This window comes from Mesoplodon mirus, assembly GCF_964341445.2.
Source record: "Mesoplodon mirus genome assembly, chromosome: 1".
NCBI classification, from domain to species: domain Eukaryota; kingdom Metazoa; phylum Chordata; class Mammalia; order Artiodactyla; family Ziphiidae; genus Mesoplodon; species Mesoplodon mirus.
The window spans coordinates 24982745-25009652 of NC_138976.1; the positions used below are offsets into that span (position 1 = coordinate 24982745).

General features: G+C 49.9%; 1 protein-coding gene across 4 annotated transcripts in view; it reads right to left on the minus strand.

Moving 5' to 3' along the window:
• Positions 1-26305, minus strand: part of TBC1D2 (TBC1 domain family member 2) — a 43007-nt gene extending 16702 nt beyond the window's left edge. Inside the window, exons 1-6 of one of the 4 annotated variants that reach the window (XM_082619639.1) lie at positions 25396-26305; positions 21868-22009; positions 19400-19547; positions 13762-13895; positions 9257-9453; positions 1402-1797 (exon numbers count right to left, since the gene is read on the minus strand). In XM_082619639.1, coding sequence (XP_082475765.1) covers positions 1402-1797; positions 9257-9453; positions 13762-13895; positions 19400-19547; positions 21868-22009; positions 25396-26055 — 1677 coding nt within the window. In that variant the 5' untranslated portion in view covers positions 26056-26305. The remainder of the gene's footprint in view (positions 1-1401; positions 1798-9256; positions 9454-13761; positions 13896-19399; positions 19548-21867; positions 22010-25395) is intronic. The other 3 variants (XM_082619636.1, XM_082619637.1, XM_082619638.1) reach the window with 3 other exon arrangements.
• Between the last annotated feature and the right edge of the window lie 603 nt (positions 26306-26908).

The window sequence follows — 26908 nt, forward strand, 5'->3', positions numbered from 1 at the left end:
CTTTGTCAGGGACCCACAGCTTTCTAACAACCTAGCTTCATCTGCATTTGAAAGGTTTTGTTTTCATTTTGCACTCAAAAGAATCTCTGATTTTAGACGAAATAAGGGAAAAGGTTCAGAGACTGGTTATATGTTTTTTCATGCTGAAAGAAAGGGAAGGGAATCTGGGTTTCATGTCATCTTCCTTTCCCCTTCTAACAACTCTGTTTGTAGGACTGGTTAGGCCATGTTATATAAAGGTGAGATAACTTGCCCAAGGTCATACAGCTAGCAAGAGGAAGTCTGCCTGACTTCAGAGCTTGGGGAGTGGCCACTATACCACACTGCCCACTGGTCTCTCAAAAGCCCCCGGATTTCTCTTTCTTCCTTTCCCCCTCTTACCCCGTCCGACAGCAGTTCTTTGATACAGCAGCACAGGATTTCCGTGGTAATCCGATGTATACTTTTGTGGCTGTGGGTGCGAGGGCTGGGGAAGGACCGACTGGGGCTATGTGGCTGCCTGTAGGGACGGTGGGTACTAGGCGCACCTATCCCCAGCTCCTGTCACCACCCTCCAGAGAGGAGGCTGCAGCCCGCGGCAGGTACCACACTTAAAATAAAGTCCCTGCCCCCTGTGTTGCAACTGGTCCCTGCGGGATGGGGTGGCCTTTCCCGGGTGAGAGCCACACCCTGGGCAAGGGTGAGGCCGGGATGATGGTGGTGGCTGGAAGGGCCACAGAGGCTGAAAGGCAGCAGAGCAGATAAGACTAGTCAGAGAGGTGAGCTGCAACCCAGTTCCAGTCCCCCCACTTCCTCTGCACACGGTCCTGGGCAAGTTACTTCACCTTTCTCAGCCCTGGCATTCTCATCTGTAAAGTGGGGAGCACATAAGCGGCTACCTCACCAGGCTGGTGCGAGGACTAAATGAAGTGATGAAAGTAAAGCACTTAGGACAGTGCCTACCACACGGTAAACAATCTGTAAGTAGGAGTAGCGATTGTTGTCATTATCACGAGCAAGTTACAGCCAGCCACAGGTCACTACGCGTGTGCAGAACCGCTGGGGAGGGCCGCCGGGCACCTCGGGGGCTCCTGAGAGCATCAGCGTGGTGCTAAAGGAGGCTGAGCAGGCCAGGCCCCAGAGTGCTTAGGAGTTCTGACTCCATCTCGGGCTCTTTCATCTCTACTTTGATAATGTAGAGATACCTTCACTTTTCAGCCTAGGATGTCATGAAAAGGTCAAATTGCATTGGGCCTTCTGGTTAAGAAAGTGAGGAAGCGTGTAGCAACATTTCTATCAATGTCTGTTTCAGATGTGAATACTCCAGTATTAAGGGTCATCCCAGCTCTGTCCAGAAAACCCTTGGGGTCAAGAGCAGTGCCTTCCCCCAAGGCCCCAGGGCCTGGAGGGAGGGGCCCCTACCTTCAGGTGCTCCATCTTTTCCTGTTGGCTCAGGAGGTCCCTGTCAGCTGCATCTGGGGGCGCAGGGGGCTGGTTGGGGGGATGCATGAAGTCCTGGGTGACCTTCTCAGAGAGTTTCCGGATGACCTGCTGCTTAGCCTCGTTCTTGTCCAGGAGCAGCTGCACGTGCTGCCGCAACTCCTGCACCTGCTGTTCCCGCAGGCTCGCCGTCTGCACCAGGCTCTCCCGCTCCTGTTCCAGGGCCTCCACCCGCCTGCCCAGCTCCGCGATCTGCCTCACTTTGTGCCGCACCAGCTCCAGCCGGTCCTTGTCCTCAGCTGCTGCCAGGTACGCACTGGACACCCTCTTCTCCTGCTGGGCAGCCTCCAGCGCCTTGTGCAGGATCTTCACCAGCTCCTGCACGGGGAAAGGGAAGAGCCCGGTGAACTCAGGGAAGGCCTGTTACGTGCCAGAGGTGAGGCAGAGGCTGTCATCAGTTCTCCTAAGAGCCCTGAGAGGTGGCGGGCAACATCCCCTAGGGCATCACTGACCAGCACCCACATGCTCTTTTTCTACTCAGAGTTTTAGTTGGACACATGGTTCCCCAGCAAAGGACTACATTTCCCAGCCAAGCTCATAGCTAGGTGTGGCCAAGTGACTACTGTGCCCAAATGGGATATGAGAAATGCTGTGGGCAGCTTCTGGGTCATGCCTTCCAAACCACTGCGCACGTGCTCCCCTGGCCCAGTTCCCTTTCCTCCTGGCTGGGAAATGGCAGGAACCGGAGCAGCCAGGCTGGGCTCACAAGCAGAAGCTGCATGTTGAGGATGGCACAGTCGCCCCATCAGCTCGGAGCTGCACACTTCACTCTGGATTCTTCAATGTCAGAGAGAAATAAACTTCCAGTTTGTTTTAGGCCACAGTACTTTGAGGCTTCTGCCCATTCCCCAATTAATATATGTCTGTTTCAGAAATGAACAAACTGAGGCCCAGCAGAGTGGAATTTAACTCCAAATCATCCAGACACTGAGCATCCTGTGCTCGGTTGGTAATGAAAGGAGGGGTGGCAGCGGTGTGGCACGTGGGCATGGCTCTTCCTTCTCACCCCTGAGGCAGACATCACTCATCAACCTCAGTACTCTCTCCCGCTAAAGGCTAGCTGAGGCCTCAGAATCCTTCTGAACAAGGCATTCAAGCAGTCACTACCAATCAAGCTGAGGCGGCATTAGAGAGAAAAGAAGCTGGCAATCCTCACGCCTCGCCACACACCCAGGGCTTCATTCAGTCCGCCTGTGCCCATGCCTCAGCCCATCCAACGATGCCTGCAAGGCTGGTGCCAAGAAGTGCCTGGGAGTTCAGAAGCAACGGGCTTCGATTTATTCCTTGGCAGGGGCGGCCGATTCATGTGCAAATTCAAGGTTCGGCTCCCTGTGCCTTCAAGCTTCCAACCTCCCCAGCATTCAGGGACCTGTCCTGCTCCAAAGCAGGGATGTGAATTCATTCAGGACCAGGATCAGAATATCAGAAGCCAGGCAGCCCAGCAGCCAGTCCCACGTGAACCTCAGACCTGGCAGTTACGGCCTTTAGCTCACACTGCTGTGCTCCATGCCAGTCTCATCTGGAAAGGCATGGTTTCCTGGACACACATTAACTGTATGCATGCCAAAGTATTTAAATAAATGACTGGCTGAATAGGCTAAGAACAATTCCATTTTGGAGAACTGCCCAAAATCATGACTTCATTTCAGAAGCTAACGATAAGACCAAATTAGCATACACCTTCTGAAACCTTGGTACTAGTGACTGTCCCTTCTCTGGTTCTCTCTCTTCTATCCATCTATCTAACCTTTATCAAGCACTCATTCAGTGCCAGCCCCTGGGACCCAGAGAGGGACCAGTCACAGTTCCCACACTCAAGGACCACGAAGGCTGGTGGGAGCAAAGGTGAACCACTGTCACGGAATGATTTACCGTGAGGGGGGAAGCAAGTTTGTTTGTGGGGACTCAGGGCAGCAGGCGATGACTTCTGCCTGGGGTGGAGGCGGGGGAAGACCAGCACATTCTACAGAAAGGTGGAGCGGTTTAAACTGATCCTGAAGAACGAGGAGGGCCAGTGACGGTCAAACAGCAGGTGGGAGACAAGGGCAGAAAGTGGGAGCTGAGGGTTGGGAGGGCTTTCCAGACGAGGCTGAGCCAACAGCTTGAGCAAAGCCTCAATGGAATGAAGGAACAGGTACAGAGCTGTGGGTCCTGGGTGTGGCAGGAAGGTGGGGAGGGGCGGGTGGCTGCAAACCAAACTGGCATGTCAGGGATTTAGAAGTCAGCTTCCTAGGGCGGTACTGACCTAGATCAACATTCCTGTGGCTGCAGGATAACTGAGAAGCCTAGACCATTTTCTGAGTCAGCTGAGATTTGGAGATTACCCGGGGTAACTGCCTGGTGAAATAACCAGTACATGCCACTGCTCAGACTTGCCCTAGCCTCAGAATCAGGGCGGGTATCTGTCTGCCAACTTTGGGAGAGTCAACTCTGAAGCCCATTTCACTACATCAGCTGTCTCTCCCTTCCCACATCTGGCTCTCCAAATCCAAGACCAAGACACCAGCCTGGGAGGCTGTCCTCCCACCCCAGGACCCCTGTACCAGAATAAGACAGGAAGAAAGGAACCTGGGAGAGGGATGGAGCCAGAGCAGGAAGTGTAAAGTGAGGAGTGGGAATGGATCATGGATTCGGAAAACCTGGATGGCCCTGGAAGACCACCTGGTTCAGTCACCCGGCTGTCACGCGGGGAGACTGAAGCTCAAGAAAGGAGAAGAGAGGACTAAAGAGACCTGGTGGATCCCCGTGAGTGGGAAAACTGCAGCTAGAACAGAAGGCTCCCAACTCCAATCCTAAGACCCTTCACTTCTTCATGATGTGTAGTTAACAGATTTTGCATCGAAATGCTTCTTTCAATTTCTTTAAAAATGGGAATAACCCATGTTCGTAGCAGCATTATTCATAAGACCCAAGAGGTGGAAACAACCCAAGTGTCTGTCGATGGTGAATGGATAAACAAAATGTGGCATACAATGGGATATTATTCGGTCTTAAAAAGGAAGGAAATCCCATCACATGTTAAAACATGGATGAACATTGAGGACCTTATGCTAGGTGACTTAAGCCAGTCACAAAAATGCTCATATACATCAAATAGAAATAATGAAAACAAAAAGGAAAGCTTGAATATCCCACTTTGAAGCTGCTTTTGTCCTTACACTGTGATGACGCCTCTCCAGGTCAGTCATTATCAAGCAACACTATCATTTGCAACAGTTCAAGAGTATTCCTTGTATGCAGCACACAATTCCCTTCATCCCACCTCCTAGGATGGACATCTGGGTTGTTTCTAATTCCTACAATCGTAAGCAATGCCTTAGGACCAAGTCTTGAAGTAGAAGGGCTGATCAAGTGATACTTTTATAATTTTTTAAAAATTTTTATTATTATTTTTTTGTGGTACGCGGGTCTCTCACTGTTGTGGCCTCTCCCGTTGTGGAGCACAGGCTCCGGACGCACAGGCTCAGCAGCCATGGCTCACGGGCCCAGCCACTCCACGGCATGTGGGATCTTCCCGGAGCGGGGCACGAACCCGTGTCCCCTGCATCAGCAGGCGGACTCTCAACCACTGTGCCACCAGGGGAGCCCCCTCAAGTGATACTTTTAATACTTCTTCATTGACTCACTGGTCGATCTTAGATTTTGACAACTGTTAATAAGTTGTCATTTCAGTAAACATTTCAAAAGCCAATAAATCATTTATCTTATTAAAGTGTTGATACCTTCATTGCTCACTAGAATCAAGGTGGGTGGGTCCAACAGTGCTTGTGGAAAGAGCACTGGACTGGGAGTGCCCTGGACATGACGGCCTCTGACCCCTAAGGGGCTCGGTGCCAGCTGGGAACAGGTGAAGGAGCAGTGGCTTCGGAGTTACAGAGGCCTCGGTTCCCATTCCAGATCCACTAATGCGGGTGTTTCAGAAAACTGAACCTCAGCTTTCTCGTATGTAAAATGGAGATGATGGTCCTACTCCGCCAAGAGTCACTGAAAGGGTGAGAGAGAAATTGTGACAAGTGTGCCTCCCCAAGCACAGGGGCCCTCTCACCCCGCCTCCCTCTATGGCCTGTACCCATCCCCAGGGCCTGTACCCTGAAGTCTCCGGCTGGGGTTCTAGGGAAGGGAGAGGCTGCACCTTGCTCTGATCAAGTTTCCTCAGTGAATTATATGCCTTCACCAAGTAATCCTGAGTGAGGCAAGCTGGCCCCTGGCAGGGCCCGGGGGGAGGGGTTCACCATTCCTGGCAGCCAACATCCCCACAGACAACAGCCCTCCATCTGTCGGAGCAGACAGCCTTCAGGTTGGGTGCAATGCTGCCGACTCTGAAAGCCTGAGTTACCAGGTCAAGCTGCCATCTGGTGCCGTCTCCCAGAGTCCAAATCTCTTGGGGGGGCCAGCGCTGCAGGGGACTGGGATGGATAATGGCTTAATGGGTATTGGAATCACAGGGAGTGCATTCACTTTTTTCTGAGGAGCAGTCACGGTGCTTGTGTCTGATACTGTGCTACACTGCGAGAGCATGGAGGAGATGGCTAGGCTGTGAGGGGTCCTGGACCTGGGGAAGGAGACCACTGCCCACGTCCTGGCTGTTCCAGCTGCGTGACCTTGGACAAGTCAGCCACCTTCTCTGAGCCCCTTGAACGGGGTGCAGTGAAGAGGGCAGAAGCTCTGGAGGCAGGCAGACCAGAGCCTGAACTCTGACTCAGCGCCCAGGAGGTCATGGGCATGCAGAACCTCTCAGAACTTCAGTCTGTCAGGAAAAGGAGAGGATAACTGCTGTGAAGAGGAGAGACAGTGTGTGGAAGGCACCGGCCAGCACAGTACTGGGGCCACACTTCACACCAGCAGTTACTTGTGCTCACATCTTCTCCTCACCCACTGGATGGTGAGGTCCCCAAGGGCAGGGATTTGACCCAGTGTACCTCAGTGCCCTCCATAGCATCCAACAGAGTTTGAGATACAAATTCTTAAAAATCACTAAAGCTATTGGCAGTGTCTGCCTGGCTGGCTGAGCCAGGATGAGACCCCCAGTTCCCATGTCCTCTTGCAGCCTGAGGCAAAAAGGTGGCACCTTTCCACTGAAGAGACACAGGAGGGCATCTTGTAGACATGGGCCCAGGAAGTCCAGGGGACTGTTTCCCCAGCTGAGGTATTACACTTAAAAGGTCTCAGATAGAGAGCTGCTCTCTGACCAGCAGTTTTGAGTGCCTGGGGTACCAATGGGCACCCCAAGATTGTGCCAGACCCCTCTGTCTTACCTCTAGGTCAAGAGTCAGCCTCTTTCTCTCCTTCTCCTCACTGGTTTTGGTATTTGGGTTGAACATGAAACCCCACAGTTGGTCTGGCTGGGGTCCCCCTTCTAAATGTGGAATAAAGGTAAGGATGGCCTCCTCCCATCACTGCTATACCCCACAAGCACATCTCCCAGAGCCCCTCGGGGAGGGAGGGGGGTGCTTTTACTCCTTGTAAAGCGGGAAGGAATCAACAAGGAGAGCAGGGAATGCCACAGTCACAGCCAAAATAATCAAAACCTGCACGTTTGGGGCAGCTGCTGGGTGCCAGGCACCCAGCTTTATGAATCTGGACACAGGCCTCTTCAGAAAACATGATTATAAGTCCATATAAAGAGGAGGAGGGGGCTTTCCTGGTGGCGCAGTGGTTGAGAGTCTGCCTGCCGATGCAGGGGACACGGGTTCGTGCCCCGGTCCGGGAAGATCCCACATGCCGCGGAGTGGCTGGGCCCGTGAGCCATGGCCGCTGAGCCTGCGCGTCCGGAGCCTGTGCTCCGCAACGGGAGAGGCCACAGCAGTAAGAGGCCCGTGTACCGCAAAAAAAAAAAAAAAAAAAAAAAAAATCCAGATTCTTTAATGTGGGAACAACTTCCTCCTGACATTTTCACTCTGACTGTAGGGGAGCTGTCAACATCCTGGGCAGCCTGTACTAATCTCCAAGATCTTGCCTCATTTACTGAGGAACAGGGAGTCCTCCAGAGCTGCACAGCCATGAGGGGCAAAGCGGAATGAAATCTAGGTCTCCCGGGGCCTCTCCACTTCATGTGACGATTCCTAATGCCTTAGAAGGAAAGGCCGAGTCACGGGAGGCTGCCCACATTTCCTAGAAAGGAGGGGAAGAAGCACGGAAACGACAAGCGGTGTTTACATTCTACACTGCTCTTCCTTTCCAGGTCGGGTTTGGGACTGAAGCTGTACTGATACAGGGATCAGGAAGCTGCTACAGCTCAGCTTAATGCCCTCAGCTCTCAGGAGCGGCCAGCAGCCTCATGACAGGAACGCAAAGGTGACGGAGGAAAAGAGAGATGGCTGGGCTGCTAAGTGGCATCAGAGGAGACTTCACATGCTGTAAGGATATATTTGGGTGCTATAAGCCTGCAAGGGCAGGGCTGTGTCTTTTCTCACTGTTTGTTCCTCAGCACCTACAACACTGCATGCCTGTAACAGGCCCTCAATAAAAGCTTTGTGAATAAACAAATGAATTGAGAACACATGAACGATTGAGCTTCCTCCTCTGAGGACTCTAATCACCAGCTGCTTCATTAAATGTAACCCCTGAGCTGCCAGGAATGAAGCCTCTGCTGGTTCCTGTAATAACTGTTTAGGGGCAAGAAAGGCAGAGAAGGGGCAAAACTAGGTAGGGAGAGCATTTTTCTGGACTGTGTCCTCTAAAAACAGAGCAGAAAGGAAAAGAAGAAATGTACAAAGGGGAGAATATTTAGAAGTATACCCCTTACCTCCCCAGGAGCAAGAACAGAAATAAAGCAGACAGAGATTTAGAGTAGCCAAAGCTCAAGCAAGAGAGCTGAGGCCTTCCTCTCAGAGGAAAAGGAGCCTGGGCGCTCAGTAGGTACCATCACTAGAGTACCGCAGGCACCACACTCAGGATTTTTGGTAACAACTGTGCTGGCTTAATCACTTTTATTGTGCTAAAGAGAGCCTACTGCCCCTGCTGCATCCCCCATTGCCTCCCTGCTGTGTGACCCTTACTACTTCATGAGGTCACCCCTGGATGTGAACTTGATTTACTCTGAGTTGTGCGATATTTGAGTGATTTTAATGTCTGTGTATCATCTGTTACCTACAATGACCATGTAGCTCTTTCTTTCTTTTTTTTTTTTGCGGTACGCGGGCCTCTCACTGTTGTGGCCTCTCCCGTTGCAGAGCACAGGCTCCGGACACGCAGGCTCAGCGGCCATGGCTCACGGGCCCAGCCGCTCCGCGGCATGTGGGATCTTCCCGGACCGGGGCACGAACCTGCGTCCCCCGCATCGGCGGGCGGACTCTCAACCACTGCGCCACCAGGGAAGCCCAAGCTCTTTCTCTCTTAACTGCTATAATTAACTTCTCTATGAAGCCTAAATCTTCCTCCCTGTCACTGTCCTCTGTTGGGCCTGGCTCAGCCTGGTTTCTCTGTCCTATATCCAGTTACCAGCTGCCAGGTCAGAGATCCCCCAGTTCCTTCGGTGGCCCCTCCCAGGACCCTGTATGCAGATTACCCTCCTCCAAACACTGTGTCTTCGGGTGTGGGGTCAGATCATGCACAGTCTCCCAGGAGAGATCCGAGAGACCTGCCCTTGGTGGCCTTCTGTCACCTAGCTTGAGTGACAGTATGTCCCTGACTGATCAACAGCACAGCATTTCTAGCCACCTGCAGTTTGGCAGTTAAGGACCACAGACTGGCTAATGTATCACATCTAGCTTGTGCAGGGGCTCCAGGCCCAGAGGGGTCCACTGGAGCCTGGGGCCTCTCTGGGGCCAGAGCTTACCTTCTGAGCCTTTAGCTCCTTGGTGAGCATCAGAACCTGCTGCTCCAAGGCCAGCACTTTCTCCTGGGCGGTTCGGTTCCGTGTGAGTCCTTCGCTGAAGAGCGGGAAGGTGTTGCTCTGGAGCTTGGCTTTCTGAATGAGATTGGCTGCCAGAGAGGACTTGGGTGTAGGCTTTGGAGAATCCGCTGGATCTTTTCCTGCTCAAGAGGAGGAACACAGAGGTTGTGATCAGCGACTTCAGCAGTTCTCAAACTTGGGCTTGCTGCAGAAGCACCTGGAAGGCTTGGTAAAATGCATATTGGGGGGACTTCCCTGGTGGCGCAGTGGTTAAGAATCCACCTGCCAATGCAGGGGACACGGGTTCGAGCCCTGGTCCAGGAAGATCCCACATGCCATGGAGCAACTAAGCCCGTGCACCACAACTACTGAGGCTGCGTGCCACAACTACCGAAGCCCACCCACCTAGAGCCCATGCTCCTCAACGAGAAGCCACTGCAATGAGAAGCCCTCACACTGCAATGAAGAGTAGCCCCTGTTCGCCGCAACTAGAGAAAGCCTGCGTGCAGCAGTGAAGACCCAATGCAGCCAAAAATAAAATAAATAAATAAATACATAAATTTATTTTAAAAAATATTTTTTAAAAATGCAGTTTGGGGCTTCCCTGGTGGCACAGTGGTTGAGAGTCTGCCTGCCAATGCAGGGGACGCGGGTTCGTGCCCCGGTCCAGGAAGATCCCACATGACGCGGAGCGGCTGGGCCCGTGAGCCATGGTCGCTGAGCCTGCACGTCCGGAGCCCGTGCTCCACAACGGGAGAGGCCACAACAGTGAGAGGCCCGCGTATCGCAAAAAAAAAAAAAAAAAAAAAAAATGCAGTTTGGGGACCCTACTCCCAGAGCTTTCCATTCAATAGGCCTGGGGCGCAGCTTGAGAATTTGTATTTTTAAATGTTCCTAGGTGATGCTGATACAGCTTGTGCAGGGATCATACTCTGAGAACCACTGGACTATATAAACACTGTTTACACTGTGCCGGGTCATCCAGCCCATCCTCTACTCTCTCTGTTCCCTACCCTCCAATCTCAACCTGCATGGGTTACCTCCTGCTACCCCGCTAGTGTTTGCCAGGTGGCCATCTCCTCAGGCATGGGTCCAGTCAGGATATATTTTTTCATATTTCGGGATCTCACCTCCAGGCTCTGGGCGATTTTCAAAGCACACGGATCTGTCCATTGATAGGAGCACAAAATATCTGTACTCTGCATTCTTGCCCCAGTGAGTAATGTAAACTCTCATTTGATTCTAATTACAAGCTAAATTAGGAGATATACCTCCCACAGCTGAATGTCTCAAGGCTGCATCCTTTTATTTCCAGTAGAGCCTGGGTCAGCAACCAATGGCCCACAGGCCAAATTGGGCGGCCTGCTTTTGTAAATAAAGTTTTATTGGAATACAGCCATGCCCATTTATTTATGCATTGTCTGTACTGCTTTCACTCCACAAAGGCAGAGTTGAGAACTTGCAACAGAGACTGTATGGCCCACAATGCCTCAAATATTTACTATCTGGCCCTTTACAGAAAATGTTTGCTGACCGGTGCTAAATTTTCTTTCTTTTTTTTTAAAAAATAAATAAATAAATTTATTTATTTATTTTTGGCTGCGTTGGGTCTTCGTTGCTGCGCATGGGCTTCCTCTAATTGTGGTGAGCGGTGGCTACTCTTCGTTGTGGTGCATGGCTTCTCATTGTGGTGGCTTCTCTTGTTGTGGAGCACAGGCTCTAGGCGCACAGGCTTCGGTAGTTGTGGCATGTGGGCTCAGTAGTTGTGGCTCGCGGGCTCTAGAGCACAGGCTCAGTAGTTGTGGCGCACGGGCTTAGTTGCTCCACGGCATGTGGGATCTTCCCGGACCAGGGCTCAAACCCGTGCCCCCTGCATTGGCAGGTGGATTCTTAACCACTGCGCCACCAGGGAAGTCCCTAAATTTTATTCCTAAATCCAATGTTAGAGAAACACTCACCCAGACCGCCTTGTCCTGCCCTACCCTCAGCCTGTGCTTTAGGGCTCTGCCATCAGCCTGCATCAAGGGACATGTAATGGCCTGATTATATGGTCAAGAGACTCTGAGAATTTTGATCACAGGGCACATACACGTTATGTCCGTTATGAGGCTCCAACATAAATTCTTCTTAGCTCTCAGGGTCAGCTTTGCTTCTTTCAAGAAAATATGTGTTTACAGTCTTATGGACACTGGAAGTAACCTAACCACTTGCATTTCCCTCTTTGCCTTGGCTGCTGAGAAGCTCAGAGCCACATTTGCTGCCCACCTTTGGTACACCGCAGGATTTTTTCTTGAGCCTATCTAAATTTCCTAACTCAAATTACTCATTTATCTTCCCCCTGATATACATTGTAGTAAGTCATACCCAGTTCTTTTGGGACTATGATGTTAAAAATAAGGATGTGGTATGAGATCCCAGGGGAGGGGACAGGCAGGGCTTGCAGGACAAGCTGAATGACTTAGCAACTTTCTTTTGGGGACCAGGCCAAGGGCCAACCTAATAGTCTTGAGCAGACAAAAAACTACTCTAGTAGGTGACAGGAACCAGAAACTCCTTGGCCTTGTGGAGTACAAGAACAGAACGGTCTTGTTCCAGGCTTAACAGAAATCTGGTCGAGCTAGGTATGAAGCAGCCTGCAGAGCTCAGAGGAATGCAATGCTTATTTCTCTTTCCTGCCACGGGATCTAAGAGAGCAGGGAGGCTCCCTGGAGCCCTGCAGGCTATTGTCCACCAACCCTGAGTGCAGGCAGGGTAGGATCACTGTGTCCATCTTATAGTTGGGAAAAATGGGAGGCCTAAGACAGTGGTTTTCAATCAGTGCCCTAGGATTTCGTGGGATCGCCTCACGAGCTGGCTGGGAAGGGAAGAGGGTGGGGCGGGAGGGGCTGAGGGGGAGCCTGGACTCCCAACCCTGCCTCAACTCTGCTTTTATTTGCTTTGTGTATCAGATTTTGTTTATGCGGACAAGGTTTCATGGCAATAAAGAGGTAGTTTGCAAAGTCACTGACTCAGAAAAGAGGCTTCAGGCAGGAATATGGGGCCAGACTGTTTGGTCTGAATCTTATTCTGTTACTCACTGTGGGGCTGTGAGCGAGTCACTCCTCACATCCGTTCCCAGTTCCCTCAGTTATTAAATGAGGAGAACAGTATTTACCGCTCAGGTTGTTGTAAAGACTAAACAGGTTAATGCACGTAAAGCGCTTGTGGGTGAAACTTGAAAAAAGATTCTGCTGAGTAAAAGACACTAATCACAGAGGACTACATATTGTAGATTCCATTTATATGCAATGTCCAGAACAGGCAAATTTATAGAGGCAGAAAGTAGATTAGTGGTTGCCTAGAGCTGGAGGGAGGTGGAGACTGGGACTAATGGCTGAGGGGTACGGGGTTTCTTCTGGGGGTAATAAAAATGTTTTAAATTTGATTATGGTGATGGTTGCACAACTCTGTGAAGATACTGAAAGCCACTGAATTATATGTTTCAAAGGAGTGAATTGTATGGTATGTGAATTATATCAGAATGAAACTGTTACCAAAAAAACAAAAAGGCTTATAGTAGCCCTGGCACAAAGTACCTGCTACATGTAAGTGCTAGTTCTATTATTATTATTGATTAGATACAGTACTGATCTTCTCTTGGGCTATTCATCATGATCTGTGGGGCCTCATCAGGCACTGCTCCAAAGCGGTGCTTTTTCTACAGTAATTTCTACACAGCCCAGGGGTCCTCTCTACCATAAGACCCCTCAGTGCTGCCTTAGCCAGTTTTCTCCCAACTGTTTCTACATAGTTAAAACATGTTTTAAGGGCATTTATGCTAATTTCAAAGATGCCAAACCCCCCTGATGGTATGGGTCCTAACATTTTGTAGAAGAAATAAAGTGCCATGTCACAGAGGGGATGAGTACCTTGAGGTCATTTGTTCTGCTTCCTCAGGTAGATCTGATTTTAATCATCCCAGAAAAGCATTTTTATATCCTTTCCTTATAAATTAAAAAAAAAAGGAAGAAAGAAAAAGCAACAGATATTTTCCCTTATTACTTCAAGAATCATTGCTTGGTGTTTCAGTTTGGGAAGATGAAAAGCGTTCTGGAAATGGATGGTAGTGATGGTCACACAATAACGTGAATGTACCTAATGCCACTGAATTATACACTTAAAATTGGTTAAAGTGGTAAATTTTGTTATGTTATTTTTACCACAAGTTAAAAAAAAAGGAAAGAAAGAAAGAAAGGAGGGAGGGAGGGAGGAAGGAGAGAAAGAAAGAGAGAAAGAAAGAGAGAAAGAAAGAAAGAATGAATCATTACTACCAGACCCATGGAAGCCCAGGAGGAGTGACCTGGAGAGTTGCATCTTTGACACACAAAAGCACGGATGTATGTTTATGGGGAGGAGAGAGGGCACCCACTTAGTCTCTGAAGGCAGCTCAGACCCAGGCAGAGGCTCACCTGGGGCGCTGAGGTCAGGAGGCGAGGGCTGCTCCTCCCTCTGAGGCTCCTCGCTCAGTGGAGAATCTTCCCCTGGGAGTCTGTGGCCTGTTCCTTGGGTCTGCTTGTTGCCCCGGATGTTGTACATTGTGTTTCTGAAAGGAAAATAGAGGATCACAGGGCTGACAGCCCTGCTATCTTGCCCACTACCCTTCCCGCTGCCACTGCTGGCGCTCAGGCTGCATCTCCGCCCCAGTCATGACTTGATCAGTCTGCCTGACTGCAGGCACCCTGCAGGAGGTAACCCATCTGAGCCTCTCCCATCACCCTTACCCTTCTCCTTTCCATTTTTCATCATGCGTATCACCTTCGATACGCAGTATTCCTTGTAAACAATACAAGCTTGACTCCTCTGCCTCCAACCCCACTGCTGGAATATAAGCTCCATGAGGGCAGGGGCATTTGTCTGCTTTATTCACTGAAATGGATTTACCAAACTAACTTTCCTGAAACCTTCACCTGGTCTTATAACCACCTGGCTTAAACATCACCAGTGGCGCCCTACTTCTGCTGAGAAAAGTTCCAAACACCTCCTGGCCTCTTGCTCCCCTTGCTTTCTTTCCCTGCTCACACCTGCTCTCTCTGTAGCCTTCACTGATCACCTCACAGCCTCCAAGGAGCTTTACTGCACTTCAGGCATGGGTCACTCTTTGACCAAGTACTTGTCTAGACTGAGGAGTGGTGTCTTTTCTTCAAGAACTGGGTACTAACCTACCTGCATGCCTACTGGCACCTGGCACTGGGTCACATGTGCCCAGAGTACAGACAGACTCAACAGATGTTTGTTTTGCATGAAGGAACTAGGTAGCACCAAAGGCTGGCCTGCCACCACAGGCCACAGAGAAGTTCATGAGTTGGATGAAAAGGCAGTTCGATTGAGTTTGTTTTCCCTTTGCAAAGGTATAAAAGTTGACACATTCCAAAACTAATAACAAGGAAGAAAAAATGGCTAAAGAGTTCACTAGGTCAGTGTCTTTCAAACTGCAGGATGTGAGCCATTGGTAGACTGTGAAATCAGTTTAGTATCACGACCAGCATTTTAAAAAAATGGAATGGAAAATATCAGAATGCGCCCCACTTAGAAAGGATTAAAATTTTGTGAATTACATATATGTGTATTGAGCCATATAATAAGATGTATTTCTTACTGGTCAACAGTTTGAAAAACACTGCGGGAGGAGGTCAATTATCTAAAGGGCAGCAATAGCGTGGCCAGAAAACAAAAGGATGAAAAAGTCTGTAGACTTGTGATGGAGTCCTGGCTTTGCTCTATCATCCCTCCATGCGATGTATACGTCTAGCAATATGGTGGACAAAATATCTGAAAAACCCTTGTTCTACAAACACCTAGATGCTAGATAAATGCAAAACATATTTCAAAAATATTTAGCTAAATTCTCAGAAAAGGAAGGGAGAATCCCTAGGGACTAAACACAAAAAAGGAGTTGAAACTCAAGTGGGAAGTAAAGAGGAAGATGCCTATATAGATTAAATTACTTTTCAGCAAATATTTACCCCTTCCCCATCACCTCCACAGGAGCAGAGTACGTCCCCCTCCTCCTTTTGATTTTGGGCACAGCCATGTGATTTGCTTTGGCCAAAGGGATGTTGGCAGATATAATGTAAATATAGGCTTAAAATGTGCTTGCACGTAGGGCTTGCCCTCTTGAAGAACATGCCTTATAGCTGCTGGTCCATGGAACGTGAGAAATATGTGGAGGAAACCTAGATCTTCCCAACGGCTTGGAGCCAAGACCAGGTGAACCTAGCCTGTATCACGTGAACCCAGATGTGCAGGAAATGAATGTTTATTATTATATGACACCGAATTTTGAAGTGTTTGTTTGCAGCATTATTATTGTGTAAGTTGGCTAGGACATGAGTTTGTCCAGGGATCAACTGCTTTTTTCAAATTGAGATATAATTGACATGTAACATTATATTAGTTTCAAGTGTACAACATATTGATTTAATACATATACTTATTGCAAAAGGATCACCACAGTAAGTCTAGCTAACACCTATCACCACACATAGTTACATTTATTTTTTCTTGTGATCAGAAATAAACTGTTGATACCAGAAACCTAGAGCCTTGGTTGCAAAGGAGGAAAGAAGACAAGGTTTTGGACCCATGCAAAGTATGAAGTTAAAAGTGAAATTCTTACATAAAGTTGAGATTCATGAAGGTCCATGCCCTCTGTGAAGTTAGAAAAAGAAGCCTGCTGGCAAAATTAATATAAGGAGAGTCTAGGTGAAGGCTCTGGGTGTTCAAAACATTACCTTTGTGTGGTTTTGGTTATCAGGTTAATATTGGCCTTATAGAATGAATTGGGAAATGCTCTTTCCTCTTTTTTTGGGGGGGTGGTAGTACAGTTTGTGAAGAATTGGTATTAATTCTGTAATGTTTGGTAGACTTCACCAGTGAAGTTATCTGGTCCTAGGTTTTTGTGTGTGTGCATGTGTGTGTGTAGGTGGGGTGGGGTGTAATTTTTTGATAACTAATCCAATCTCTTTACTTGCTACAGGTCTATTTAGATTTTCTATTTCTTCTTGAGTCAGTTTCAGTAATTTGTCTTTCTAGGAATTTGTCCATTTCATCTAAGTTATCTAATTTATTAGCGTAGAATTGTTCATGGCATTCCCTTATAAACCTTTTTATTTCTGTAAGGTTGGTAGTAATGTCCCCTCTCTTGTTCCTGACTTTAGTCATTTGAGTCTGCTTTCTTTTCCTGGTCTTTCTAGATAAATGTTTGTCAACTTTGTTAATCTTTTCAAAGAACTATCATTTGATCTTAAGCTTGTTTTTAAAACAAAATGCAGTTTTTTGGTATAGTTGGGTCTCGAATAGGAAAAGAGTGAGATTGTACTTCAATGGAGAGTACAGATGACTTATGGAAGGTAAAATTAATCAATTAAATTTAGAACAGAGAAGAAATTAGAACTCAGCACTCCTAACACCTGACCTTGAATAAGGAGCCCTGACTCCTTGGGCTAGTCATTTCCTCTTTTTAGTTCTTACTTTACCCATCTAAAAATAAAAGGGTGGTAGTCATATTAATATGAATGATGACCATGAGAGGCACTATTTACTGATTATCACACTGTGCTGGGTCTTGTGCTGAGCCCCATTATATGGATCTCACACACCATAGGCCACATGATTTGGCAAGGACCCTGGGGCACATCCCTATGGCCAGGGGCACTGGCTGGGTGGGGTGACCATCATTTTTGCCCATACTTCCCCTTGTCCAGGGGCTGCAGCTTCCCCAATATGTCCAGGGCCTCACAAGCAGTCACCCCTGGGGTGTGGGAAGGCATAGAAACCCCAACTTCAGGGCAGCAAAGATCATTCTAAGCCCTAGCACACGTCTCCTCTGAGGATGGGCAGCTCACTAACTACTGTCACAGCCCAGGTGGCCATTACCCAGCCAAACTACTGTGCTTGGAAGAGGCATCTCCATTTCATAAATGTATTGACTTTGCTTGGAGCAGTTCATGGATCATTTTCTGTGTAGGTTTAGCTCTAGGTCTGAAAGGCCTGGTCAGCACGGGAGTAGTGGTCACAAGGACTTGTTCTGGAAGGATAGATAACCTTGGGCAGGACATTTATCCTCTCAGAGCCTGGATTTTCCCATCTGCAATGGGATGGGGAAAATATCCACAACAAACAATGACTGGGCCCTTGCATGGGCCGGGTCTAAGATAAACCCTAGGATTTCAACTCATCTAATCTTCACCCACATGCGTTTAACTCTTTTACTCCTCACAACGGCCCAATGAAGTAAGCACTATTATAATCTCCACTGCCCAGTGAGAACTTTGATTTGGAAAGGATAGGTAACCAAAGCCACAGAATGAGTAAATGGTGAGCTGAGTGATAGACTTGGATGTCTAATCCATGGTCTGAGAACTTAACCATTAGATACCACTTCACAGGTTTGTCCAGACATCTTGTTGAGAGTGTAAAGCACCTAGCACAGTGTCCTTCCTCGAGTATGACCTGGGCTCATGGCAGACCCAAGAGCAAGCACCAAGACCCGCCAGGGAAAGGGGGTGCAGGAGACAAGGGCAACCCTGGTCTTTCCGGGGCTGTCAGCAGCCAGGGCACTTGCAAAACCGTCTCACATTTTCTGTGGGTTATGACACGTAACTGACTGATCCTTGGAAAACTTCCTTCCTTTCCTGGTCTCTGCAGGTTCTCAGTTCTGCTTCTGTTGTCGGGTGGCCATCATTAGGCACGAACCTGGCTTAATCTCGGTGAGACCGCCCTGGACACACACTGGCTGGGTGGCTGGGCTTCTCAGGTCCCCTGTCCCCACAGCAGGCTCCCCATGTACCCAGTCCCCTCCAGCTCCTCCCAAGGGAAGATCCCCTGCAGGGCGCTGTCCTTGTCCTCTCACCCTGGGGGGCTCAACCAGGTCCCATACCCCCCAAGTCTCTCTCTCCGGCTCAGATCTCTCTCCTGAGTTCTAGGCCTTTCCATCCAAATGTCTGTGGGGTAGTTCCATCTCTAGCCAGTAGATCCTAAAGGACACTCATCATATTTTCCCTAAAAGCTGCTTCTCTCCTGAGAACGGCACCACTCCCCTGCTAGTTACCCAAGCAAATTCAAACACCGAGACAGAGAGAAATGCTTCGCTTGAGTCACACGAGGCGGGGTCTCTAATCTAAGTTCAGGGAACAATCTATTCTGCTTTCTAAGAGGTCCCAGTTTGTCTGAAGTCCGCACAGAAAATAAGCACCCAAACAGGATCAGTGTTAGGTACAGTCTGAATTCCCAAAAGCTTCCATCCCTTCAATTAGAGCGACAATAATAGCAGCAGGATAATATTTAAGTGCTTCCCGATCCCCAAGCGCAGTTCTAAAGCAGTTTACATGTATTAACCCATTTATAACCCCCTGCCCCACCCCAAACACACACACACTAATCTTGTAAGGCAAATACTGTTGTATTTACAAGTACGAATAACTTAAGTGAAGCACAGAGAAATCAAACAACTTGCCAAGGGCAGAACAGCCCATGAATGGTGGAGCCAGGATACAAATGCAGGCACTTTGGCCCCAAAGCTCAGGCCATAGTGCTATCTTCTTGTGAACTATTTAAAACAAAGCCTGCCAGTGGGAAATATAAATTGTATATATCACACATTATTAGATGAAAAAGAAGCTAAGGTGTAATCAACGTACAGTAAATTACACACGTGAAAGGTGAATAATTTGAAGCATTTGACATATGTAGACATTTGTGAAGCCACCACTCCATTACATTGAATATGATCTCAATTACGCATATATGTATATAGAAAATGTGAGGAAAGTGATGCTAAGAACTCTTGTCTGGGTGAAAGGACTATGGGTAATTTTAAATTTATACCTTTCTAGATGTTTCTAACTTCCTACAAAAAATGTGTACTACTTTAAAAATCAGAACAAATATAGTATTTTAAAGTAATGACGTAATGAATTGAAAATAAAGCCCCTAACCAACCCCCAACCCAAGTCCACCTCCCTGCACGGGAGTCACACCAGATCACTGTAAGCTCCAAAGAAGGTGCTACCTGCAGCCTGGCAGGCCCCTCAGCTCCACCGCACTTACTGTATTTCAGTTCCCAAGTGCTTGAGGGAGATATTCTGAAGGGCCAAGGGCATAGCAGGGACCGGTTGCAAGGCAGCTGCCATGCCCACAAGCCCAGGGGGCGTTTTCACGGGACACAGGAACTCCTCTAGCTCCGCCTCCTCTTGCTCTGGGGAACAAAGAAAAGGAAAATCATCCACGTTGGGGCTGGGGTCGGGTCACTGCACTTAGAAAGACTAGATAGGGTGGAGACAGGAGAGGTGGGGCAGCCGTCTCCAGACAGCTAATCCAGGGCCTGCCAGCTTGCTCAGGGCTCCAGGAATGTCTTTCTGGGGAAGGTTTCGCAGGGGCCCTGGGTCCAGGAGTGTGAAGGCTTGCTGCGGGACCAGAAGGGCTCGTCCCCGCAGCGTCCTCAGGAGACTGGCGCCTGGTCATTGTGGCAACCATGCCCACAGCAGGGGCTGGCCCAGAAGAGGCCGCTGAGTGTGCTGACCCAAAGCCATTCTTTTGATAACCTGGTTCTGATTTCCAGACACTCAGGAATTCTGTCTTCGGGAGGGTTTCTTGTTGCTTCTAGACTGAGGCGGATCCGGCAACTGTGTCAGCTCAGGCTGCAGTTTCCCGCACAGCCAGGGCTGTTGGCTCTCCCGCAGATGGGAGTCGAGGGTGAGTAGAAGTGCAGAAGCAAAAGCAAACAAACCCTTCCCCAAAGAAAGTCCTTACAAGCATAAAACACCCAGAAGGTTCTCTGGGAAAATTACAGATGAGTATCATAAACCATAAAAAGGAGCATTTACTATGACAGTAACGGTGTGCAGGTACACATATAATAATCATATTATTAGGACAGTTCTCATACACTGAACACTCACTATGTACCCGGCATTTTGCTCAGGGCTTTACATTCCTTTCCTCATTAATGTGTGTATTTGCTCACACATTCGCTCAACAAATATCCAATGTGCCTGGCAGGGTACCAGATACTTGGGACACAGGTGACAAAGACATGGCCCCCACCCTTGAGGGCTAGGGGGCAGAGACTGACAAGGACGCTGTGATTAGAACACAATGTAACCATCTGCAAAAAGTGTTGAGGGCTCACAGAGAGTCCAGCAGGCAAAGTCCCGGAAGGCTTCCAAGAGGAGGCTGGCAAAAGGAGGAGGTGGCAGTGGAGCTTGGCCATAGAGAGTAAGCAGGAATTCGCCAGGCAGAGAAGAGGGGGCAGGGGCGCCTCTGGTGATGCTGAAGTGCACAGCACGAAGAGGGCACTGGGGGAGCAGGCAGAGGTGAGACGAGGAAGGATGAGGCCTGAGCCTGGTGCTAAAAAGCTGGGACTGGACATGGAGGGCGGCCACGGAAGCGGGGTGGGGCTCAGGCGCTCATTTGAGAAAGCTCACTCGGGCTGCAGTGAAGAGGTTGGGTCTGAGGTGGCAGGCTGGGACTTGGGGACACTGGAGAGGAGACTGCTGTGGTTTTCTAGCTAAGAGTTGAGGCCTGACCCAAGGCGATAGCAGTGAGGGCCTAGATCTGACGTGTAGGCCAGAGGGTAGACATGGCCAGCCCAGGTGACTGGACTGGCTATCTGAGATCCAGGAAGGGGCAACTAGGTAAATGAAGCCCATTTACTGAGGGAAGGAAAAGGGGGGAGAAGGGTAAGGGCAGATGAGCTCAGTCTGTAAAGCATCCGGGTACCAGGGTCTAGGAGGTGTCCGGCCACAGGTCCTGCCCTCGCCCATTGGGCTTCCCTGTCAACTGAGGGTGAGGCATGTTAGACACACTGCAGCTCGGTGGGTGGTCTGTCTCAGCTGTGAAACCTGTTGGTCACAGTGCTGGCTGCAGCATGGGGGTAGGAGGGTATGAGCTCCCGGACTCCTCTATGCTGGGATGTTTTAGGATTTGGGATCACGTGGGCCACCTGGTGGGGGTGAAGCTTCTGCCCACGGCAACACTGGGGATAAGATCACGGATCTACTCAACTCACAGCACAAAAGCGTTTATGTAAGAAGCAACAACAATAACTGCATTTTCTCATTAACCTTCCTCACAGCAACTCTGTGGAAGTTTCATTTCTTGAGATCTTCCCGAAATTGTCATCATCATAATAGTAACTGACATCTACTGAGCTCTGACAATGTGCAGGCATTGTTCCAACCCTTTAAGGTGTAAGGATTCATTTAATCCTCATAATAACCCTAAGGAGTAGGTATTCTTTATTAACCTCATTTTACAGGGAAGGAAACTGAAGCTCAAAAAGGTTAAGCAACTTGCCTAAGACTGCACAGGATTAGGATCTGAGCCCAGCCAGCCTGGCCTCAGAGCCCATATTCTTGCCCTTGATGCTATACTGATGCCCTAGCTCATCCTGAGTCACATCCCTGGCTCTCTGCTTCTTTAGCAGAGGGGTCCTCCCACTCATTCCCAAAAGCAGGGTAAAGGCTTGGTCACCAAGAGCCCTGGGTGTGTGGGCAGGAGGCAAGCCCGTTGGGTACCTAGCTCGAGGCGCAGGGCGGGCCCATTCCCAGCCAGGGCAGCGTCGGGGACAGCGGGAGGTGCAGGCGGGCTGTTGTGGAACTCCCAGCGCTTCATCTGCAGCTGCTGCAGCCAGTATAGCATCGCTTGCTTGGTGGCGGCCTGAGAAGCACAAGGGTTAGTTGGCAAGGCCCTGTGCCCGCACGGTGGCACTGGGTGAGGGATGCGGGAAGGTCATGGGAGGCTTGGCAACTCTCTCCTTCCCAGAAAAAAACAAAAATTGTCACTGCGGGTGACACCTCTGAAACACCACATGCTTCTTGGCAACAGAAGATAATCGGGCTCTGATCTCCCACTCAGAGGTTCCTTAACCTTTCTGGGCCTGAGTTTTCTCATCTGTCCTACGGTGATGATAACACTCGTTTCATAGGGTGGTTATGAGGGTGAAATGAAGTAAGGAAAGTAAAGTATCCAGCATAGTTCCTGACATGCAGTAGGTGCTCAAAATGTGCTCACTGGATAAAAGCATTTGGAGGTGTTAAGAGAGAGGGAGAGAGCTTTGAAATTCTGACCTGGCTGGGGCCCTAGTAGCATCATTACCTCCCTGTGTGACATCTCAGTGTCCTAGCTGACTCTGTGGAATGGGGAGAATCTCTCCTGCTTTGGGGATGATGTGATTGGGGACTGGAAAGCCATATGCACACAACATTGTGGCACCCTCCAGGCAGCCCACGTGAGGTATGGTTGATGCTGGTCATTAGTCTCCCAGCACCGGATGGTCCACATACCTACTCTCACATCCCTGATGTTGCCGGATCCTCCACTGGGGAGGCAGGGGGGGAGTGATCGGCCCCTTCCATAGATGGAGAAACTGAGGCTTTGAGGTCGCCCAGGCAGGTGGTGGCAGAGCTGGTCCCAGAACCCGCGTCTCCCACTTCTAGACCAGAGATTTGTTGTAATTTACGGCCGGGAGATTGTGACTTACATAGAGAAAGCCTAGGATGGGTTGGGCTGCAGAAGCTGGGCAGGCACTGGGAGTGGATGGTGAGCCTCACAGAGCTGCCCACCATCAAGGCCACGCGAGAACATCAGCAGGCAACCAGGGCAAGCCCCCTTCTCAAGAGGACCACGGTGAGGTGTGCACAAGGCTAGGGGGCTCCCTGAAAGAGGCCCTCGGACTGTCATGGAGGTATCAAATCAGATAAAATGATGCCCACCATTCTTCTCTTTCTATATACTTTCCCTGAGAGACCTCAGCCCCTCCCAGGGCTTCACCATGACCTTATGCTGACAAGCTCCCGCCCGTACCCGAACAACCCATTTTATTAATTCATTGGACAGGTGTGTATTGAGCATCTACTATACGTGTCAGGGACTGTGGAAGGCACTGGTGAGCCCCCACACACGGCCCTATCCTCTTGGAACTTAAGAGTCTACTGAGGGGGACATATAACTGTATATCCTGCGGTTTCCTCATCCTGGGTTCCCTGCTGTCAGTGACTGCCCCAACCAGGCAGTCAGCCAGTTACACAAGCCACCCCTGACCCCTCCCTCACATCCTTAGCCGCCCCCATTTGTCTCCCTCCCCACTGCTACAGCTCTAGCTCGGCTGTCATTCTCTCCTGACCACTTCCTGATGGACTCCCGAACCACAGCCTTGCCTTCTCCTAACTTGTTCTCTACCCAAAAGCCAGATTCACCTTGCTCAACTTTCTCATCTCACAGTGCTTCCTTGCTTAAGGCTCTGACAATTTCCCACAGCCCATAAGACAAAGTCCAAGCTCCCTGGCCTGACAAATGCCCTGCCCTCGGGCCTCTGCCCTTCCACTCCATCTTGTGGGCCCCTCTATACCCCGGGCTCCTGGGATTTGCCTGGACATTCCAGGCTGTACCATGTTTTCCTATGTTTACTCATGGGGCTCTCTTGGTCTGGAATATCCTTCTCCCTCTCGTCTGCTTGTAGAAAACCGACTTTCTCTTTCAAGCGTCAAGGTGTGGTCGCCCCCTTCCCACCCCACCTCCACTCTGGCCCATGAGGCCCTCTCTGGATAGCCCACCTACTCAGTGGAACAGACCCTTCCTGTCACGGCACCTTTCTGGTATAGACTTATCATACCATCCCTACAGAACATTTTACTGCGCATGCCAGTCTCCCTGTCCGTCTCTCACAAGACCTTAAGTGGTTTGAGCCCCAGGGGGCAGGTCTGATTTTTGCGCCACACCCCAGTGCCTAGCACAGTGCCAGGTACACACACGGATCAATGGAATAGTAAAAGGCATGTGTAGACTGCATTCAATGTGTGGGAGCAGACACATGACCCATAAGCCACGTAACCCTAAAATGCCTGCCCTCCTGGCCTGGAATTCCTAATTTGCATTATTTTTGCTGATCCCCCCCCCCCCCCCAGCCTGGTCACTAGCCTGGCCCAGACAGTAAAGTGGAACTAGAGCTGTGGGCTATATCTAGGGGACTCAAGAGATGCCCAGTTGGCTGCAAGTAGGGGTGGAGGTGTGGGAAGACAGGGTGGGGGTCAGGGAGGTGGCAGTCTTCTGGCACACTCTCCTCTTCTGAGTGTGAATTCCAGAACTCTTAGCCCACATCTGTCTTTCCAGTTAAGTTCTAGGGCACTTCCTCTTGACATGACAGGAACTTTCTGACCTTGGTTCTATCACTATGTGTGTTCATTCAACAAATATTTATTGAGGACCCACTAGGTGCCAGGCTGTATTCTAGGCACTGAGATTAATTCAGCAACTTGTAGGTGCCTGTGATGTGCCAAGTGCTTACACACCCTGTTATAAATCTCACAAACTATCTAGGTACTAAGAGGTTAACTTGCCCAGAGTCACACAGCTAGTAAGTAGCTGATGTAGAATTTGAATCCAAGCCTGTCTGATTTCAAAGCACATGGCCTTTGCACTGCTTCAGGCTTTCTCAGTTAAATATGATAATAAAACAAAACCTACGGATGAGAAAACAGGTTTAGACGTGCATCAATGAACAATCTAGGTTGATCAGTGAAACCTAAGTATTTATCTCCCAATCTCTGCCAACATTTTCTCAGCATTCACTCCCCTTGGCCACAACATCAAGAAAAGTAATTCAGGATCCGGGCCTTGAGAGAGGATGACAAAGCTCATATCTTGACTATACTTCAGCCCCAAGTAAGAAAGTTAAGGTAACAGAATTGTTAGCCACACCTAAAAGTAAAAGTTTTGACACAGTACTGAGAGGTAGAAAAGCTATGCGATTCCAAGTGTGGGCTACACCACTTTTTAGTTGTGTGACCTCAGACCAGTCACTTCATCTCTTTGTGACTCAGTTTCTTGATCCGTAATATGGGTCCATCATCCCGGCCTTTGCTGTGGGAACCCAATGAGGAAGTGGGTGTGAATGTGCTTTGGAAAATACAAAACTCTGGGCACCCCGAGTTCACTGGGCTGATCAGGGTCGGTGATTATCGTAAGTTTACTGTGACCACCCACCTGCGCCCTGCTGTGCCGTGGGATCTCATCCCGGCTGAAAAGGAAAAAACTGCTCCATTTACCTTCAAGGTAATAATCCGGCTGGGAGTCTTGATTTCGAAAGTCCCCTCCTCGGCGTCCGCCTTGCAGTCAAAGACTGCACTGGAGAGGTCGATACTGTCCAAGGGATTTGCATCCTGCGCGGTCCGCGAATAATACAGGTGGCATTTCTTCTCGTCGTAGAAGAACCAGCGGGATTTCCAGCCCCGGATGGGCCCTTTGCCGCCAAACTTACTTAAATATCCACAGATTTTCTTGGGGGCCGTCTCCAGGGGCCGGGCGCAGCCTTCCGACTCCTTGGGAGGCAACACGTCGGGGTCCCTGGCCAAGCCGGCAGGCTCTTCGGACCCGGGGACGGGGGAACTAGACTCCGCGGGTTTCTCCTGGGTGCTCTCCATCGCCGAGGGACTGGAGGTCTGCGGCCCAACTCCGGTCAAATCTCGGAAACTCAGGTGACACCTTCCAAGAGGGAGCTTTCCGGACAGGGGCGGAGCCAGTGGTGACCCGCCCCCAGGAGACGACGGAGGGACGCGGCTGGCTGCGGTGTGTGCGCCTCCTGGATGGAAAGCCCAGTAGGGGCTGCTGGCTACGCCCATCCGAACCTCTCTGCAGCCAGGACACGCCCCCTGCCGGCTCCTCCCACCCCGCCTTCTTCCGGCTTTTCCTCCGTGCCTATCCGCCATCTTTACCGGGGGCAGCTTCGAGCGGTCCTCGGGTTGAAGGCGTGGTGACCCTGAGCTAGGTTAACCGGCGAGAGGGAAGCTGGAAGAGACACTGGTCCCCGACTACGCTGCTCTGGTAACTCGCGTAATGACGTAGATGGGTGGTCTCTTCTCGCGCCTTATGGGCCTCCCGTCTTTTTTCCTCAGGTGCCGCTTGGGTCACCGACGGACGGCGGACCGCGCGGCCATTAGTTGAAAGGGACTCCCGGCTCGGTGACGCCACTTCCGGCGCCGCTCAAAGCGCGCGTGGATTGTGGGCGCTGCTAGGGGCTTATTATCCGCGGGGCTAATTTAGCACCCCCGTGACTCAGCTCTGACCGCGGCGGCTTCTCCTCCCTCGGTCCCACCTCCCACTCGCCTCCTTCCCTGGCTGCTCGCGTTACATGGGGTGCCCGGGCCCGGCTGCTGCCCTTCTGGAATCCAGTGCCTGGACGGAGTTGGGCTCACAGTAAATTGGGTAAATAAACAAATATGTATCTAGGCCCTGACAAGCTTGGTCAACTTCATGTCTCATTCTACCTCTTGTCCTTAAGTTTCTCCCATTCCCTCTTGTCTTAGGCGCATCCCTCCACTTGGGCTGTGGAGCCCATTTCCTTCCACCTCTTTAGGGGCACCACGGTTCTCCTCTAGCCCTTATCTCCTCTCCCTTTAGCTTCTCCCCCTCTGCAGTCCTTAAAATTCTCATTGTTGGGGGCAAATTATGCTCAGAGACTGAGATTGTCTTTGCCAGTAATTTATTTAACACCGGTTAACTGCAGGAATTATCATTTATAATAATATTTCACAAATCAGTAGCATACAGGGTAATAATGTC